Consider the following 20,640-nt stretch of genomic DNA (forward strand, 5'->3'; position numbering starts at 1 on the left):
TAACTAGAGATGAAAATTAATTTAAGACATCATAAAGTTCTCGACACGAAAACTACATCCCTAGATAAACTTTGGAGGTACGCAATATAGAGCGCGCACCTCATATGGTCCGCACCCTAAAATCAAATAACTAAGTAGAAGTTTGAAGGCTATTTTAGTTATTTCATTTGATTGAAAATTTTAATGAGTCTGGTTTGATGGTGACTGCTAAACATGTACTATGGTTTGATGTTGATTGCTAAACATGTACTATGTTCCTGTGAGAGCATCCTAAGAAAGCACTACTTGCTAGATGAAGTTTTTATAGGGCCTAGACTATATGAAAATAAAATAAAGCTTCATATGAAATTCTCATCCGAAAAGCATTTTTGGCACAAAAAACAATGTATATGATGGCTCTAAAATTAATTTTTAATACAAAGAATTCAAAAAATTGTACGGATCTAACGGATGTGTGAGCATTTATTTTTAGGGCGAAATGAATAGTCTTGATGATTTATTATAATATATTCTATTTATAAAATTTAAAATCTTAATTTTTTTATACAACCATAATGTTCAACCTGAGATAATCAATTTAAAGGTTTTTCAACAATTGAATTGCAATTTTTGATGAGTTATGGGCAATGGTTTAAAAACCGGATCGGTGACTCGGATCGGGCTTTTCAAAAACCGATCCGGATTGGCGAATCGGCGATCCGGATCGGAATCGGGTGAATCGGTCAGAATAAAGCTTCAAAAAAATCCGAAAAAATTATTAAAATTCATTATAAATATTGGTTTTTAGGAATTCAATAAAAAATGAGGGTACTCCATTAAGAATTTTCATGTTTTTGAATGAATATGCGAATATTGATATGTTCTTTCCCTGCATGAACCGCCATTCAGTATTTAATTTACAGTATTTCGTGCTCATCCCTACACTGTTGCTGTTGGGACTCGATATGTGAATAATATGGCTGGGATAGGGTGGCCTCAGAATCATCATCTCTCACGTTTTCTCTTTGAATAATATGGATTAAAAAAAAAAAAAAACAAATTTTCAAAAAAATCTATCATGGATTAAAAAAAAATCACAAATTTTCAAAAAATTCTATCATGGATTACAAAAAAAAATTCGATCATGGATTAAACAAAAAAAATCACAAATTTTCAAAAAATTCAATCATGGATTACATAAAATTCGATCATGGATTACATAAAATTCGATCATGGATTACATAAAATTCGATCATGGATTACAAAAAAAAACAAACAAAAAAAACAAAAAATTCAATCGTGGATTACAAAAAAAGAAAAAAATAGTTCGATCATGGATTACAAAAAATTCAATCATGGATTACAAAAAACTCTATCATGGGTTACAAAAAAAGCAAAAACAAAAAATTCAATCATGGATTAAAAAAAGCAAACAAACATTTCAATCATGGATTACAAAAAAAAAACAAACATTTCGATCATATATTACAAAACATTCGATCATGGATTACAAAAAATTCTATCATGGGTTACAAAAAAAAAAAAAAAAAAAAAAAATCGATCATGGATTACAAGAAAAGAAAACAAACATTTCGATCATGGATTACAAAAAATTCTATTATGGGTTACAAAAAACCAAAAAATTCGATCATGGATTACAAAAAAAATCTATCATGGATTACCAAAAAAAAAAAAAAAAAAAAAAAAAAAAAAAAAAAAATAAAAAAATAAAAAAAATAAAAAAATAAAAAAATAAAAAAAATACCGTACGGAATCGCCGATTCACTGTTCGGACTCGCCGATTCCGTACAGTGAATCGGCGATTCACTGTACAGAATCGTCCGGTTCTCTCTAGAACCGGACGATTTCCGATTTTTGGACGATCCGGTTCCTTTTTCACTATTTCCGAGCGTTTTTTAAAACGCTGGTTATGGGTAAAGATTCACTTATTTTGATAGGGTTTAAATACACAATTTAGGCTCCAAAGGTTTAAAAGTACACACGCAAAATAAGATCGAGAGAGAACCCTTATCCCCTTTGCGGTGCCAAAACACTCAAAAAAAGTGGAGGGAAAGTTAAATTGGGTGGATTACTAATAATGCGGGTTATCAATCCCCTCTCATTGGTCCTGACAACGGAAGGAGATATCCAAACCGTAGCTTCTTACATCTAACGGTTGAAAATGTAAGAAACTTTGTTGAGGGAGAAATGGAACTTTCTAGTCGGTGCCGTCCTTGCCAACGAAAATTGCAGGAGATTCTGGTCTCAACTCTTTCTCTCTCTAGATTTCTCTCACTAAGACTCTCTCTTGCTTTCTCTCACTAAAACTCTCATCTCTCTTGCTTTCTCTCACTAAATATCTCTCTGTGTGCCTTCCTATAACTAAACGTCTGATTTTTTCATCAAAAGGTTTTTACATGTTTACACTTTTTGTTGTTTGAATTTTCGTTTCACCTTCCCATTATTTATTCTGATTAGAATTTGCATTTGTTGTCATGTTTTCCATGTAAAAGAAGAGTATCGCTGTGTTCAGTTGGAGAAGAAATGAAGCGGCTTCTAAGGCATGGGCGGACGCTGTTGCCCCTTCTCTCTCAGAGCTCCTCATCTACTTCGAGTTTCAGTGAGATTCAGCGTCTTCCTCATCTTCCTATAGTTCCTCTTCCTTCGTATCGTTCGGGGTTTCCTAGTGTGTATTGGCTGTTCAGTTTTCTTATTTTTATTCAATTAATGGTTATGTCTTTTTGGGTCCCCTCCTGTGTTGGTGCTGATTATACTGCAATTGTTTGGGAGTCTGAAGCTTATGTGTCTCTGCTTTTTTTGTGAACTATAACTTGTGATTACTTCCGTGTGTATTCATTTGAATTGGGTTTGGGTGAATTTGAGTTGCCATTCGAGTTCCTTTGTCCTAGTTGATTTTGCTGCGTCTAAAGAATGAAGCTGTGACATCATTTGGAGATGAATTAAGAATCACTAGGCTGTATGGACTATGGAGTTGACGCACGCTATGAATGGTTGGTTCTGCTGTCCTGGAAAGGAATAATCGAAATTTTATATTTAATTCATTAGACATTAAATGTGTTCTGTCAATCCACATCTGTATTCTTCATAAAATTATAGATGAGAGTTCTAAATACTTGAGGTAGAGATTTTTAGTTTCTTAGGTTCTCTTTGCACAATGAAATTATAAAGGATGAGAAGAAACTGAAATTGTTTATATGAGGGTCAAACGAAAACGAAAACCATCATTAAATTTATGTTGACATCTCAGTAATGCCTAGGGATGGAAGGCGATCTTGAATCTGTGGGAGCAAGGGTTGAAACTAAGCAGTGTGATTGATTTTTAAGGACACATCTAGGTGTGTGTCCATTTTCTAATGGGTGGTCTTACCACATTTCCTGACCACTGTTCTATAGGAGAATCGGAAAACAAAGCTGTTGATTTGATAGATGCTTTTGAGGTCAGTTTCAGCTGTATTTGTGGTCTTTTGGATCCTGTTTGCCTGACATTACATACGACATCATCTCTATCATGGGAATTAATTCATATTTGTAATCTGCTTTATTAGGTCTAGGTGGATGTTGTTGTGGAAGTTCGTACTTCGTGACTTATGCAGGATCAGACTGTGGAAGTCATTCCTTGATGTATTCCAAAGTATGGAGGTCAGAATCAGCATCAAACTCCAAATTTTATTCTATTTTACAAACAATCTTCGCTGGTGCTCTTGTTGGAAGTACTATGCTTGAATTTGCTCAAGCTGAGGTATGAATTTGATTACTTGATCGATATTTTCTGCTCTTTTTATCTACTTCGTTTTGATTTTATTGTAAAGAACTACACTCATGCAATAATTTTTTTTTGAATATTTAAATTGTTAGACTGTCATGTGTGCATGATTCTGTTTATTGATTTATTATGAACATAGCATAGGCAGACATTCAGCCTGGATCTGCCTCTCAATCACCATCAAACATTGGTGGAAATGAGAAAAGGGTTGGACTTGAACGGGAAAGAGTAGAAGAGCTGCTAAGAAAGAAAGGGTTGCAGCGAGGCTCTTATCCCCCATTTATTGTTGCTGTTAAAGGTCAACAGGTGAGTGAGCTGCCTTCCTTTAATTTTTTTATTTTATTATTATTATTATTTTTTATGATTGGTGCGATGTCTTATATGCTTAGTTTTATCTAGTTTGTGCAATATTTTATCAGTTCTCAGTTCAGATAAATGACATTTCACAACATGAATTTGAAGTTATGATATGCATGCAATTGTTCTGTATAATGCTTTGCCTTAGCAAGTGTTATAGCTGCATTGACAGTTGGTTACTTTAGAAACATAAAAAAGAAATATCATATAGTTCATGAGCTACTCATTCTTGTCAAAGGGAATACTTGTTTTTAAACATTTATTTCTGATACAAAATTTTCTTTTGAATCATTTGATTGGCTCTATGGTGTTTGCATGCCACCTGTTGAATTTGTTCCACTGGGTCCTTTGGAATTTTCATGTATATACATGCTGTTGGGAACCGAGATTTGCTCAACTGCCCCTTGTTGTGGTGAGCACCCCCCACTGCAACAAATTCAATACCTGAAAACGAACTTGGTTATAACTGACAAATTAATCTCAATAAACAAAAACACCCAAGAACAGCATATTGTGCACAAAATTTTAGAAAAATAAATGGAAACCAAATTACCAAGAGAAGAGAAATAGGAAAAGCCTAAAACCATTACAAAACACTGTGCACAATGACAATCCAAACATAACCAGCACACTTTGTGATTCACCTAGTGGGATACATCTATGGCCAACTGGCAAGGATTTGATTTTATCATCGTGAAAGAATTACAAGATTTGGGTAAATGCATGATTTTCTTCATATTCAGCAAGATCTAGGAGTTCGTTTTTACTACCAGAAAATAACCATAGAAAAAATCACCATGGCTCCAAATCCAATGGAAATGCTGATAAAACCACACAAAACTGGGGCGTAGTGGTGGCTAGATTTCTTGTCAAAGAGGAGAATGAAAACCCCTAATTTGAAACATCTCTCATATCGCAATCCAAACCCTCCAAAAGAGTCCCCCTATTTGCTCTCGTACATGTCTTGTGAAGCCTCCAGCTTTAAGTGATAATTTCAGTGATGCAATCACACTTGTACAAGTGAGAAATACCTAAAATACATTCGTTTGTAATTTTGATATCACAAACCCCACTCCTTCCTTGGCGCTGCATTGTGTTTTATGGACTATTGCAAAAACAAGAAGCCGTGCTTGGATGGAATGTCAGTCCCTTAAATCATGTAGTGGGAATGAGAATAACAAAATGAATATTCTCTGTATCTTGCATGGGAAAGTTGGTGTATGAAGATGCTGTTGTTTGGGAAACAATGTTGGTATCCCTGCCCACTTCTTGAATGTAAAAAACTAGTCATTTATGTAAATATTGCACTTTCATGAGGAATGTCTTCTTTGTAAACTTTTGGACGAAAAGAATACTAAAATTCACCCTGCCCACTTCTTGAATGTAAAAAACTAGTCATTTATGTAAATATTGCACTTTCATGAGGAATGTCTTCTTTGTAAACTTTTGGACGAAAAGAATACTAAAATTCACCTTTTATAAAAGAGCTATACAATCCTTAATAGAACTATCTATGTTTTTCGCTAGCTTGACATAATTAATTTGCACTGTGACAAATGATGGATACCCTTCTTGTCATTGTTCAAAAAATCATTAGTTCAACTTGGGACTCGAACATTTCGACTCACCTTGGGTCATTTTCTCGAAAGACTGGGACGAGTCAAATCGAGTTAATTCCTCCTGGGACTAGGTCAAGTCCTGGGCTGATTCTGGTGTATTGCGTATCATGTGATCTTCTATTATGTTGTCCTGTGACCGACCTTTGATTTGAGCCATTACTTAATTTGAACATCAATGCCCGCTAGATTTATCAACAGTGTACTCAATTTAGTTTCAGTAGGGAATATTATATGATGGAAATTTAGTCATTTTCTTGAAGATTGGTTTGACTTCAGATATTGGACATGACTGTGGTCTTTTATAGATGTGGCTTATTAATTGGAGACTAGGATTTAGAAGAAATTTATATTTTTTTAATGTCCTATCCTGTGCCTTAATCTTGCCTATTTTATCGTAAATCATTCCACAATTACAGAAATGAACATTGCGAACATAATTCAGGTAACCTTGAGATTTCAAGTGCCATCTCATTGTGAAGTGCATCGGCTGATTGTTGATCTTGTCTCAAGACTTGGATTAAAAACTGATTTGCATGTGGGTGGGTCGGAAATGAAACTGCATGCATGGGATAGGTATGAAAAAGTGTTCTATACTTTATTTTCTCTTGCTGTCTATTGGCTTTATCGCTTGTTTTCTTAATTGTTTATCCTGTTTTATCATTGATTTCGTAACTTAATAGATATGTAGTAAGTGCAACTCACCTCTTCTCCATATTATAAGGAGTTCACACTTCTATTTATCTGAGTGGAAACTCTTTGACTATCATTTTGCTAAGGAGAAACCTGATCTATAGGGTTTTGTTTTTTAATTCTTTTAATGATGAAATAAGCTGTGAAAATTTAGTAAGGAATTGCAAAACTGAGAAAATGTGAAAGGGTGAAATACTGATCTTGGCAATTTCTAGGATTTAGTATCTTTTATAATTTTGTACTTCATGCCTTCTTATAGGGGCCAAAGTTTAACTAGGTTGAGTTTATTGTACCTATAATTTGGTTGCTATTGACCTCCAAAATTTCGTGTATACTCTTTTAGATGCAATGCATATCACATTATCACTTCATACATGAGCTCTCTAGATGGAAAAGGCATAGTTCAATGTGGTTGATGTTTTTTGAGCCCTCTAGATGCTGATGCTTGGTGCTGTTCTGTTTTTAGCAGTTTTATGCTTTTCTATTTATTTTGAATGGATTATGATACTGAATTCATTAAGCATGCCATACGCAATCAATTGGTGTGACTAGACGAATGTCAGCCCAATTTCAGAGAAAAGAAAGGTTGGAGGATTTGTAGTTAGTTAATACCTGTCTATCTGTAATTCCTTTTTTGTCATCATCTTATTCCTCATGGGATGGTTATAAAATTTGTAATATTTGTTGTTTCTTGATGATTTGCTTTAATGCATTGAATCAGCAGTTCCATTCTTACTTTTCCTGCATTATAAGATAGAATTCATTGTACTCATTATTGTAGTATTCGAAAAGCATTCGTAAAGTAATCTAAAAAAATATTTTGGGTAAGCACTTATCATTTCTGAGAACAGAATCTTTATATCTCCTCAGTAGAGAGTATTCAGGATTCACATCCCATTGCCTGAATTATGTCATTGCTATCATCTCACTTGGATGAGTCATCTCTACTGTGCAAGGAAACTAAAATGCCTTCACTTGGTTCTACAACCTTTTAACTAACATAATGCATGTTAACTTGGCCTTGTTTGGATTTTTTTCAGTGCGGTTGCATGGCAGCTAACATTAAGTCCCCCAGAAGAGGTCATGAATGATATAAACAGCAATCCTAAAACATCGGGCGGGGATTCAGAGTCCCTTGAAGTTCCAAATATGAATGATGGAAAGCTTTATATTGTTATATTTGAATCACTTATTGGATCAAGCAATGTGGTTAGTCCTTCATTTTCAACATTGTAGTTGATACATATCATGTTAAAAGCTGTTATTGTTTCTGTGTGATTTTTAGGGCAGTCTTTTGTATGACCCATATGCATTCATGTTCATTTGCTTTCAGGAAATAGAGTTTATCAAACAAGGATCATTTACTGCCAAGGAACTTGATGCTATTGCTTGTGCGCTGAAAATAGCCAGTAGTGGTTCAGATACAATAAGTGCCCCAGAAAAGAAACATAGAGGCTTTCCAGAAAGAAGAGATAAATCGAATACAACACAAGCACCAGTTAAATCAAAGTCATTGGAAGCATTAGAAGCAATGGGAGTGAAGGTCTTTGGACTGGATGAATCAAATACTGTTTTTCACAATTATGAGATATCATGGGATATTGTTGCAGGATACTATTGGCAAAAACGGTATGTGACATTGACTAAAGCTTTTAAACTTATTTATCGTTTGATACTTTTCAATCATTGTATTGCCGATCCCAAATAGTTGGGGTAAGTCTCGGATGATGATGACTTTTAGATTATTGTATTGTTAATAAATCAAATCATCTTTTCATGGTTATCTAACTTGATTTTATGGAAGCTAACAATCTAATATTGGAATGCTTGAATACCTCATGGTGTAATTGAGTCTGTCAAGAAGCCATTGCTTTTTAGAACTCTTACCTGGCATTATGTTGTGGGTTGTTACTTTTCGTGTATTGGAGGATGGCTATCATGGCCGTGTGATCATGAACTTTCTGTGTTTTTTTTTAGGCAGATCTATCATATTGTTTTAGGGATTTAATCTAACTCGAACTCGCTTTAACCATTTTCTCTATGAATTTTGGAATTTTCACCAATTTTGCGAAGTCAATATGTCATGTAGAGGACTGTTTTGGAAACTATGGTTAAGTGTTTCCGATTTGTTTTGAGTGGTTCTGCTTTCTTTTTGATCGATAGAGTGTTCACAAGTTGTTTAACTTTAAGCTTATCTATACCTTTATTTTAATATTGTATAATATTTTATCACAAGGAGTAACACTTCTTCTTTTTTTTTTTTTTTGGTTTTTTTGGTGTTTTCCCAGTATCGCAGATTATGTGTGTTATTTCTTCAACTCATAGTTCTCCAAAAGGTCCCCCCCCCCCCCCCGCCCCCAAAAAAAAAAAAAAAAAAAAAAAAAAATGAAGCTAGCTAGTTCCCAAGTTAATGTCACTAGGTTTTACAGGTAATAGGGGATCCCTTCCAAAAAGATTTTGAAGATGAGCTTAATTTCTATGGCAGTCTTGGTTATGAACGCTTAAGTAGATGTGCTTTTTACATTTTCCCTATCATTGCTGATTCATAATTATTGGAAGTGGGAACAGGTGTGGGAGTAGGAGTGCCAGTGAGGGATGGACACATGCTAGAAGCTCCATAAGTTGGGTGTGCATTTCATATAATCATTTAATCAAGAAATAAAATTTATTAAAAAATCCAATAATCCACAAAATACAATTAAAAATGGGCAAGAAAAGCAACATTCATTAACTAAATTTATTTAGTTAGTAAATAATATCTTATCTTCATGTTCATTTTAAGTGTAGTTTATATGATTAATCCAACAATATACGATAAAAAAATTATGATGATGCACATTCGGATAACGGATAACACTATAAGGGATCTGATTTTTTATTTTTCGAATATACTTACAATTTCGCACTTTACAGCCTCCAAAAACATGGTCACTTGACCTATGGCTGGATTGAATCCTTCACAAAAATAAATGCCCTCTTCCATGGACCGATAGGCGGGCTAGCTTGCTTCCACAGATGGCGGGCGGGCGAGGGGTCCTTTGGACATGTAGCCAATGAGCAAAGCCAGTGGTACTGGCCCGAAATTGACCGAGTGCTTTCTTTGACATTGCAAAGCACTCTAGAGGGCTTTGCAAGGTCAAACTATTGGCAGGGTTCGCCATAGCAAAAAACCCTCTTCAACTTTCGCTTTGATGTTGCAAAGCACTCTCAAACAAGAGCTTTGCATAACATAAAAGCACTTGTTGAAGAAACGAAGAAAACTACGGGGAAAAAAACAAACCAACAAATGCAAACAAGAAAACGGATTTTACACTTACAACCTTCAAAAGCATGAGAGGGAAAGAGAGTATGATGCAATTAAGATCCAAATGAATCATCTTCTTGGTCTCTTCTTTCACCTTCGAGCGGCTAAGAGTAGTATCTAACGAGTGGGGATTGATGTCACAAAATTTAGAAGTGGCGATCCAGTGGAACTCCCTATCTTGGAGCACCGGAACAAGATCATGTAGTGGGATGGACATTGAGGGTGGGAGATCCGGTAACTTTGTGCTGTGCTGGGATTTTCATTAATATTTCTTTGGTTTACATGCATTAAAGACTTTTTTTTTTGATAGACAAGGATGAAAGCGTCTACTACATACAACATGATCTTGCAGAATAATACTTTCTTTTTTATGCATTTAATTCTTTATAAAAGATCAATCTAACATGCATGTGGATTGTATCCACTGGTGCTTAATGGATTGGGATTCTGTCCTACCATATGGGAGTGGGATCCACCCAAGGTCCCGCACTGTGAATGTGGCATCAGAGCGTGGGATCGCTGGGATCACCACCAAGTATGGGGATCTCCATGACTATTGTTTTTTTCCCTTATGTAAATTATGTGCGAGGTTACTTCTCAGGGTAAAAATAAATGCTCACTTTGTCCCAAGTTAATGGCTTTTCAAAACTTGTCGTTTGGTTTGCAGTTCTTTTCTGTAAAGATTTTGGAGATGACCTGGTCTTGGTTATGAACACCTAAGTACATATTTTTACACTTACCCTGTTGTTGCTCATCTTTATGAAACCCTCCACTTTGTTTATGTTATTTATAACGGGCCAAAGCTTCTAAAATTAATCCTCAAAATCTGCTTTGTTTCCATAGACAGGGTAGTAAATTTGAATCTGTATTATAAACACCATGTGTGGGAACGGGATTCCAAAAATTTATATGAGTCCGATGTAGAGTTGATGAAATTGACAGTATTTGTTAGATGAATACATCATTAGTGTGGTTAAATTGACGTAAAATTGCTAAATATACTAACAATAAATAATATTTCTAAAGGACTGACATTTATCAATTGCTTTAGTCCCAATCCAAGTTTGGGATGACTTAGCCGATTCTCAAAAGAGTTGGCTGAGTACAATTCAGTTCTGACCTGAGGTAAGCTGACTCAAGCGAGTTTCAGATCACTTTGCTGTATTTTGAATTGTTCAATGCAATCAAAACACTAACCTGTGCGAGTTTCCCCAATTAAGTTTCCAACTAGATGCATTGGAAGTTCAATTTAGAATGTTGATTGCTAAATGCTTTCGACTTCAGTATGACTTTCTACTGTTGTCTACGAGTCACATTACGACATAAATGTTAATAGATATTCATGTTTCCACTTTAATATGTGAACTTCAAAGGCATGCATGTAGTAATTTATTTAGGAAACACGAACAACTTTGCGGGCACGGCCCTAGTCTTGCTGGAATGTCAATTTTCTTATAAAATAGTTATTCATTATGTGTCCCTTATGAGGCCAATAAGGCTTGTTTACCTTATCAGACTACTATTTTTAAAATAAAGTATGCCTTTCATGACGTCATATTCTATAGAAAGGGAATTGTTATGCCTTAATTGGCATAACAATGAAGTTGCATATCATGTCTCTCTTTCTCCACAACCTTTTTGTCACATTCATATCCTTGATTTCCCTCAGGTTTTTTTTTAAATGAAAATTTAAATTGTTGATTTCCCTTCTTCCATTACCAGTTCCACTTCCAAGCTCTAGAGTCCTAATTCATGCCTTCGTTCGGAAACTATTTAATGGCCATTCTTTCTGTGTAATTCTCCCGTTCTGTTTTCCCAGACTGTATCCTAATTTCTGGCCCCTTCTCTCCTCCCCCACCCCCCAAAAAAAAAAACAAAGAAAAGAAAGAAAGAAAAGACCCCCCCCAGCGACACAATGACATCCCCTCAAGGCAGTGAAGAACATGATATCCAACTTAATCCCATTTCTCAGGTCATTGAATGAGAATAATTCCTGCTAGAGAACCCCCCATGCTACAATCATTAAACCGTTTCAAGATATCAAAATGATACATGAGGAAATATTTTCCTTTTCTCTTATAATGATTCATTTCTTGTACTTTAGTTGCCCTTTTGAGGTTCTCATTATATTCAGGCATATTTTATCTTCATATTATGAAGATTCAGGCTCATTACTAATTTACACCTTTTTCTCTCCGAATATTTGCGATTTATCATGTTTTCAGTTGTATTCGTCTTCTTCTTGATATAAAGAAGCGAGTGCTTTCTTTTTTTCTGTTATTGAAAATGGTAGTACTTGGACGCTTCTTTAATGGCAAGGAATAACTGTTTAACGTAGACATGTAATACCCATGAGGGCACTATGAGTTGTCAAAGATTTTTATGTTGGAATTTGCTTCGCTGGGAGTAGTCATACCTGTCTTCTATGTGCCTCTTTTATATTATTTGCCTGTGCAATGCTTTATCAATAGTGCTTCTCATCAAGATGAAGTTCCTTGTTTATCTACTTCAGGGTGGGGTGGCTCTCTTTCTCTTTTGTGGGCATGGAATATGAGTAAATTTGTAAAAATATTGAACTCAGGAATGCTCCTGTGACCATATAATTACCTCCCAGTTAAGCATGTACAAGTGTACACTTCAAATTAGACTATGCACACTGTTTACAACCGGTTTTCGGGTTAGTCTTGACATAATTGGGAATTTCTTTCCAAACGTTTTCTCATCTGATAACTAATGGGATTTCTACAGAGAAATAGAGGATACTGTGTTGTTGGCTCTACATAGTCCAGATGTATATGATAATATTGCTCGAGGAACTAGGCGCAAGTTTGAGTCAAATCGACCTCGAGCGGTTCTTTTCGAGGGTCCTCCAGGTATGGATAGGTAGAAGAAGTTCTATGCTGTCATGGGCCTTTCTTTTAAGTTCTTTCCTAGAAGAGAAATCATAAGAGTAGGTTTTTTGGGCATACTGCTTGGACCTAACGGATTCGTCGTAATTTATCCTTGTCTTTTTTGTCTACTTGGAATTTCTGTTGTTTATTCTCAGCCACTTTTCACTTTGTTTTTGTCTAGAATATTACAAATATTTAAAGTGTTAGTGGCAGTTCATAACAACAATGGAATTATGATAACTGTTTTAGCATTTTGTCATATAATGTGAGTTATGCTAGAAGTGGACAAGAATATGGGATTGTTTTGGTATTATGTATCATCAGCCCTAAATCTTTGCAGCTGTACAAATATTCAAGATTTTCTTGTTAACAATCTTCCGGTTTGCCAATACACTTTGTTTTAAACTTCATCCATGGCCTGGTGGAATTGGGATTCTTTAGAGGAATGCTGCGGGTAAACTACCCCTGTCATATTCGAGCCATGTGGATTTCTGCATTTGCTCTTCTGCTGTAGAGATTGACAGCCTAGACATCACTAGATGGACTATTGGGATTTGGGGCTATTCCCCTTGGGGTGGTTGGCGGTGATCTTTGATGAGATTGTAAACTCTTCCATTTTCATCATGTTCTAAGGGAGGCCAATACAAAAGGGCTGGCAATGGGCCCAGCCCAGCTTGATCAGCCCTGGAAATCTTGGACTTGGGCCACAAATTTTGTTCCCAGGGCAGGCCTGTGCCAGGATTGGCTCACACATATTTCCCCTTCATCTCTTTTAGAATCTATTAGGCCCAACCTGGGCCTAGGGCCATGGTCCCCTTCGACCCTGTTCGTGCCAGGCTGGGTCGGGCCTAGGGCAGCCCAATAAGAACCCAGGCCTGGTTTAGCCTTTTCCCAGGCCTACAAACTGATGTGCTCCCCAATGGAAGAGTGACATGAGATGCTACTTATGTGAGGTTGAGTTTTTAGGCATTCAAGATGTCACCTTGACATCTCATTATGTTGGGGCTCCTTCTTGTCTTCAATTTAACTCGTTTTATAAATTAACCATTTCTGATCCATAAAAAGGAGATTGTCGTTTTCAACTTCTTTTTGATAAATGATAAAAGGAATATTTAGATAGGGGAAGAACGCAACATAAAGTGATGTTCCACCCTCTGCCTACAATGGTTTTTTGGAATGAATGGGGGCCAGTTGCGACGAGAACTCAATGGTGCTGGCTTGAGGCATTTCACATTAGTGGCTAACCCATGGGGTTTATCAAAATTACGATCTCCAACTGGGGGTTCTTGATAGATGTAGTTGGCATACTACAAATGTTAGACTATATGCCATGCTATACCACCAAGTCCTCCTTTGCATGACACCTAGATTCTTTTGTGGGAAGTTGTCAAATTTTATACTCTTTTCTATTGTATTTAAGTCCCTAAGCACTTAATGTGTTCTTTCCCTCACTACAAGGACATCATTGCATGCAAGTAAAAGTTTATAATATATATTACAAGAGAGGGGCTTGTGGGTCAGTTTTAGAGTCCAATGTGACTCCCTGTCTTTTCTTCCTTTTGCCTCTCTCAAAACTTCTCTCTTTCTCTCTTGCTCTCCTCCTCTCTCTCTAGATCCTTTTCTCCCTAAAGTCTTCTTCTTTTCTGCTGTATATTTTAACATGCTATCAGAGTAGGAGGCTTTGGGAGTGGTTCTTGCAATCTTAATGATGTGATCTGACTTTGCAAGTGTCTCTTATCAGCTGTACAGTCTGCAGCTGTACAGTTTGAAACCCTTAATTTTGAAAAAACGGGTATGGATTGTAGAACTCTGAGTTCAAGTTCTTGATGTTGGATTAAAAACCCTAGATCTGGTTGGGATGACTCCATGGTGTTATAGGCTCGAGATCTACATCTGGTTGGGATGATTTAATGGTGTTAAAAACCCTTCATCTGGTTGGGATGACTCGATGGTGTTACAAACCCTAGATCCGGTTCGGATGATTTTGATGGTGTTGTCTGAACCCTTAAATATGTCACATCCTTGTCTTTGAGTTGTGTGACTCAATCATTATCGAGATCGCTTGTATTGATTGTCTCGGATTCTAATGGGAAGTGAATATGAGTTGCTAATTGTGTTGATCAACATGTTTTCCAGTTGCTGATTGTGTGGATCAGAACTTTCTTGGTTGTACAACCTATATTGTGGCTGGCATGTCTAGTATCGGTAACTCCTCGGCCATCATTAATAGTCCAGGTGTGACCTCCCATATGTGTATCCGTGGAGATAACCCTACCTGTGGATTGTTACTATAAACTTGATGGAACAATGTATTTAGAGTGGTCGCAATCAGTAAAAATGTTTATTGGTGTAAGGGAAAATTGGGGTACATTAACGGTATGATTATTGAACGTGAAGAAAGAGATCCTTCACATGAGAAGTGTCAAATTGAACATCTGATTGTAATGTCTTGGTTATTACACTATGCAATCATCAATTAGTGAGAGCTTCTTGTTCCTTTGAACTGCAAGGAGGATTTGGGACTCGGTATGTCGAACCTACCCTAAATGGTTGGGACAAGGCTCGGATGATCACATATCAAACCTACCCCAAAAGCAAAAGTGTTCTCGAGTGTACCGAATGAGATGTAAAATTTCCCATCTTCGACAAGGGGAGAGGGCTCTTGCTGCATATTTGTTCCTTCTTCATAGCATGTGGGAGGATTTAGACCATTACTAGTTGTTTAAACCAGCCATTGAGGAAGATGGGGAAAATTCAAGTAGTTTGTAGAGAAAAACCATATTTTTGTAGAGCCACCCTGAGTTTTGAGTTCGCTAGGTTTCAAATTCTCAATAGGGATGCTCTTCCATCTACCAATTAGGTGTATAGAAAAAGTGCCATATGCTGCCTGCTCCAATAGTTGATCGATCTGCCCTTGTTTCAGCCTTACTACCTCGAAAAAGCAATAAGAGGGGTGGACCTTGAAAGTTTAGAAAAGAGGGACCTAATAAGGAGATAAAAGTAAGATGAAATGTGATCATTGTGGGAGAAATGGTCATCATGAAGTAACGTGCTGGAATCTAGTTGGACGGCCGGCTGGCTGGCCATATTCAACCATGCAAGTCATTCTAGTGCTCATAATACTTCGTTGACTGGGACAGCTATTGTTAATACTGACCAACTGCTAGCCAACGTAATCCAACCTCAAGTTTCTACTACAAGGAGATGATATCAGTTCCTTAAGAGGAGATTGAGAACTTTAGCCTGTTCTCTCAATTAGATGGCCCATCTACTATTTCTACTTTCATCTTTTGCATGCACAAGTATTCATGCTTCAACTATCATGTCTTTTTTACCCCATCTGGACCATCCTGGATTAGTGATTCAGAAGCCTCATACCACATGACTGGTATATCTTCATTGTTTTCTTAGTATTCTCTTTGTTCTGGTAAAGATAGTCGGATCCCGATATGTAGAACATATTTTCTTGGTTATCCATCTTCTCAAAAGGGGTTAAAATGTTATGAACCTTTGTTAGGGAAGAAGTTTGTCTTGATGGATGTGACCTTTGCGTCCACTCCTTTTCTCCACACCTCTCTTCTAGGGGAGTGTAGTGTGGAAGAGAGGTCTTCTGTTTCTCCTCCTATTGCGATTTTTCCTTAGTTTGAAACTAAAGAGGATAGTGGGTAGCTATCCCACGATGATGAGAGAAAGAATTAAAAGTTTATGCTTGGTGGAAACAGAGAGAAGTGGAGACCGCCATAGCTAACAAGCCTTTAAGCCAGTTGCATACCTCTGATCCATGTAATCCCATTAGATCTCATTGTGATGAATCTGATCTGCCCATTGTACGAAAAGCTAAAAAAAGTTATGTACTCGCAATTAGCAACTTTGTTTATTTTAAGTAGTCTCCTACTTATTGGGCCTTTGTATCGTGTTTCTATTCCATCTAGTGTTTTTGTAGATTTAGCTCATCCCAAGTGGAAAGAGGCCATAAGCGAGGAGATGAGAGCACTCATCAAGAATGGTATGTGGGCATTGGTAGACCATCCTAAAGAGAGGAGGTTGGTTGGTTGCAAATGGGTTTACATTGTAAAACACATGGTCGATGGTACCCTTGGCAGAAGGCACGATTGATAGGCTATCAAGAGACATTTGCTCCTGTGGCTATGATGAACTCCATTTATATTGTTCACCCCAAAAAATTAAGGAAAAAAAAAAAGCAAAAAGAAAAAGAAAAGAAAAACTCCATTCATGCCCTTTTGTCATTGGCAGCAAACTTAGAGTGGCTATTTCATCAACTGGGTGTCAAGAATTCATTCTTTCATGGGGAAACATAGGAAGAAATATACACGGTACCTCCACTTGGATTTAGGGCTTTTGGATATGAGGGAAAAGTTTGTAAATTGAGAAATGCCATTTATGCAGCCTATAATTATTCAAATCTCTTACCGAAGGTTGTGATTCCAATTCAGAACCCAGATTCGGTGATTCTGACTAAGAATCTTTAGGAAACCTGTTTCCGTAAAGTCTATAGAATCTCGTTTCCAATATTTATTGATTCTCGATTATGCAATTGGTGAATCTCGACTCTAAACTTGTTAAAATTGGTTTCCACATTTACTGGAATTCTAACACTTTCCCCCCCTTTTTTGCTTTTTGTTTTTTTATGAGAAGTGATGTTTAGAAGTTTTCAAGGCATCAAACTACTGGAGCTAGACACTCAATCTCAAGTTATAAGGCATAGTCATCTTTTTTGGCATGAAAATAAAAACCGAAGTGGTGGTCCACGTTCTCTACTTACTGCTTTAAGTATGCATTATATTGATCCAATGGAGGATTGCAACTCCAAGATGGTAGAAAAATGTAAAACATGAATGTATGGCATGTCGGTCAATGAATGACATTGAGATATGTATTGTTTCCATCTCAGTTTCCTCTCTATTCCAAGGATGTCGAAATCTCGATTCCATAAATGAAAGATTCTCGATTCCTTATTGGTCGATTCCAATTAGGTCAGAAACTCGTTTTCAAAGAGCTAGGAATCCTAATTCCATCTATATAGAGATCTCGATTCTATTTTGGTTAAATCATAATTCCTAAAAATAGGAATCTCGTCCCCCACGATTCCTCGTACGGATGTCAATTCCGAAAACATGAATCTTCCAGCCGGCAGTGATTCTGCGCTTCCGAATCTTAAATCAATTCAGTTTCTGAATCGCTTTGGGTAACTATGATGCAGCCTCCTTGAGCTTGGTTTGAGAGGTTTAGTGGTGTTGTTAAAAGAAGTGGGTATACACGGAGTCATGCAGACCGTACCTTATTTATAAGACATACCAAAGTCAGTACCACTGGCAGGATTGTATATGAGGATGATATTGTTATAATAGGTAATTTTTCTAAGGGAATTCAACAACTAAAGAGCTATCTAGCAAAGTAGTTTGAAGTTAAAGATCTAAGCCCATTGAAGTACTTTCTTGGGATAGAAGTGGCCTGGTCTAAGAGGGGAATCTTCATCCCTTGAAGAAAGTATGTACTGACATTCTTAAGGAAACATGAAAGCTTGGGTCCAAACCAGCTGATACTCCTTTGGAACAACACCATACACAAGATGAGCGAAGGGGTGATGGTCTCACAGATGTAGGTATGTTTCAAAGATTAGTAGGCAGGTTGTTATATCCTTCACTTACACATCCAGGCAATGCATATGCTGTGAGTGTGATTAGTTAGTTTGCATGCTCCATGAGCTACTAATCTTGAAGTTCCTTATAAAATTCTTGGATATTTGATTTCATCACCAGGTAGGGGATTGTTGTTCATAATCATGGGCACTTATGGGTTGATGCTTATATATGTGCAAATTGGGCCAGTTCTATTTTTTTTATTTTTGGAGAAAGGCAACAATAAATTACTAAAATAGTATTAGGTACAAACAGCTCGTGAGGAGTGAGATATTATGGCAGCCATAAACCGGGTGCTCCTTTGCAAAACCATAAATACGAAAGCAAAAGAGAAATAGAAATAAAATATTGAGAGAAGGGAAAAGTGGAAGAGATGTTGAGCTTACCCAAGGAGCACCCACCGAAGTTGAGGTTGATGATGACCCCCCTTCGTTGGGGGACACGAAGAGGTTGAATGGGAGGGTTTTGGTGGGCAGAAAGTAATGAAGTCTGTCAAGTGCAAGATGAAGTTCGACTTGGAGATAGTTTTGAGTGGTTTGTAGTTAAGGGCCCAAAAGATAGCTAGGGTATGATAGAATTCTATGATTCTAGAAGTGGTATGACGAATGCCTCTGAAGACCCTGGGGTTTCTATAAATGCCAAGTGGACTACAGGTTAATCATGACTGAAGTTCTCCATAGGAAGATGGCAATAAGAAGGTACAAGGGAGAGAAAAAGGCGGAGAAAAGCTGAGAAATGGATTGAGGGTAACCCAAATCCAATTAAAGTCCTTGAAGAATCAAGTCCAAAGATGGGAGGCAACAAGCTCCTCAGTGTCAAGGCATAAACAACAATTGTTAGAGGGAGGCCTCTTTATGGGCGTTGGTCGACCATAAGATTACGGCCAAGGATAGCTAGCCAACTTAAAGCTTGAACTTGGGTGTGAAGGAGAAAGCCATGCATGTTCTATTGTGGACCAAAGATCTACATCACTGTAGTTTGGTTGGGGTTAACCTTGTGGCTTGGAGGAGTAAAAACCGCCAGTTCTAGTCTGTTCATGTTCAAAAAGTAGAGTGTCGATCCTTAGCTCACGGAGTGTGTGAATTATTGTGGCTAAAAATCTTATTACGAGAGTTTTCCTATGAAGGGATCAATGTCCTTGTATTGTGATACCAAGGCAGCCATTAGTGAAGCTCACAATCCAGTCCAGCATGATAAGACCAAGAACATAGAGACAAACCGACATTTTATTCAAGTAAGAGTTGCTACCAAAGAAATTTGCCACTCATTTTGAAATTCAAAGACCTGCTAGCATACATTCTTACTAAGGCTGTTGAGAACCTTGACTACAAGTGATCCTCAGCAAGTTGGGCATGATGGATATCTATGCACCACCTTGAGGTGGAGGTTGTGAATGTTAAAGTTATACTCTTTTCTATTATTTTCAAGTCCTAAGGACTTATGTGTCATTCCCCTCATTAAAAGGGCATCATTGTATACAAGCAAAATTAGTAATATATTGGAAGAGCTAGGGGTATGGGTCAGTTTTACAACCCAACATGACTCCCTATTCTCTTTTCCTTTTCTCTCTTTATCTCTCTTTCTAGATCTTCTTCTCGCTTATACTTCTTCTTTTCTGTTGTGTATTTTAATTGAAGCTTCAATGATGTCCTTGGAAATACCCTCTAGTGTATGTGAGGACGCTTAAAAGGCTTTAACCAAGGTGACTGAATCACCCAGGTTGTCGGGCTTTACAACTCTTGGCTCATTAGGAGAAAGTTGAGAAAACCCTTGGGCGCCTCCTGCATACCTTTTTTTATAGTGTTGACTATGTATAAATATAATAAAAAGATACTGGAGTAGAAGATACAAAGGTGGGCATTCTCTTAGACGGGGACCTAAGGAAAGTTAAGGAACGCTACAACATAAAAGAGAGGGGGGGGAGGGGGGGGGGGGGGGGGGGGTTGGTGGTGGTGGTTGCTAAGGGGGGTCGGGGATCCCTTGGGGGGAGTTGAGGTGGTTCCCTCCCTGGCTAAGGCATCTACCTCGTTGTTATCTTCACGAAAGGTTTGCCTCAGGTGACTTGAATGCCACCACATAGGTGGGTAACTTCTATAACCATGTTGTCTAGTCTCCACGGGCAGGGGGTGGAGTTGGAGGCCCTGGCGATTGTATTGCTGGAGTTCCCTTCAACCGTTACTTTTGAGTTCCATTGGGGTTGAAATCTACGACGTCCTTTGAGGAGAGCCTTTGCCTCAGCAAATGTGGAGTCGACCACTCCAATTGGTAGGGCGAAAGAGAGGAGAATGCGCTCTTCTGAGTCCCTATATAGTCCTCCGATGCTTAAAGGGCCTAGGTTTCCTAGTGAGCAACCATC

The 20,640-nt window shown here is 37.4% G+C and overlaps 1 protein-coding gene across 23 annotated transcripts in view; it reads left to right on the forward strand.

Annotated features, from left to right (window-relative positions):
- Positions 1-1,935: 1,935 nt before the first annotated feature.
- The window catches only part of LOC18427570 (P-loop containing nucleoside triphosphate hydrolases superfamily protein), a 34,534-nt gene continuing 15,829 nt past the window's right edge, over positions 1,936-20,640 (forward strand). For 2 of the 23 annotated variants that reach the window (XM_088849937.1, XM_020663246.2), the window contains exons 1-9: positions 2,229-2,388; positions 2,493-2,990; positions 3,258-3,437; positions 3,546-3,739; positions 3,908-4,069; positions 6,182-6,312; positions 7,470-7,638; positions 7,763-8,058; positions 12,482-12,606. In XM_088849937.1, coding sequence (XP_088706063.1) covers positions 3,620-3,739; positions 3,908-4,069; positions 6,182-6,312; positions 7,470-7,638; positions 7,763-8,058; positions 12,482-12,606 — 1,003 coding nt within the window. In that variant the 5' untranslated portion in view covers positions 2,229-2,388; positions 2,493-2,990; positions 3,258-3,437; positions 3,546-3,619. Of the gene's footprint in view, positions 2,389-2,492; positions 2,991-3,247; positions 3,438-3,545; positions 3,740-3,907; positions 4,070-6,181; positions 6,313-7,469; positions 7,639-7,762; positions 8,059-12,481; positions 12,607-20,640 lie in introns of all 23 variants that reach the window. The other 21 variants (XM_088849930.1, XM_020663241.2, XM_088849931.1 and 18 more) reach the window with 20 other exon arrangements.

This window comes from Amborella trichopoda, chromosome 10, assembly GCF_054954075.1.
Source record: "Amborella trichopoda isolate Santa Cruz 75 chromosome 10, AtrichopodaSantaCruz75HAP2 v2.0, whole genome shotgun sequence".
Lineage (NCBI taxonomy): Eukaryota > Viridiplantae > Streptophyta > Magnoliopsida > Amborellales > Amborellaceae > Amborella > Amborella trichopoda.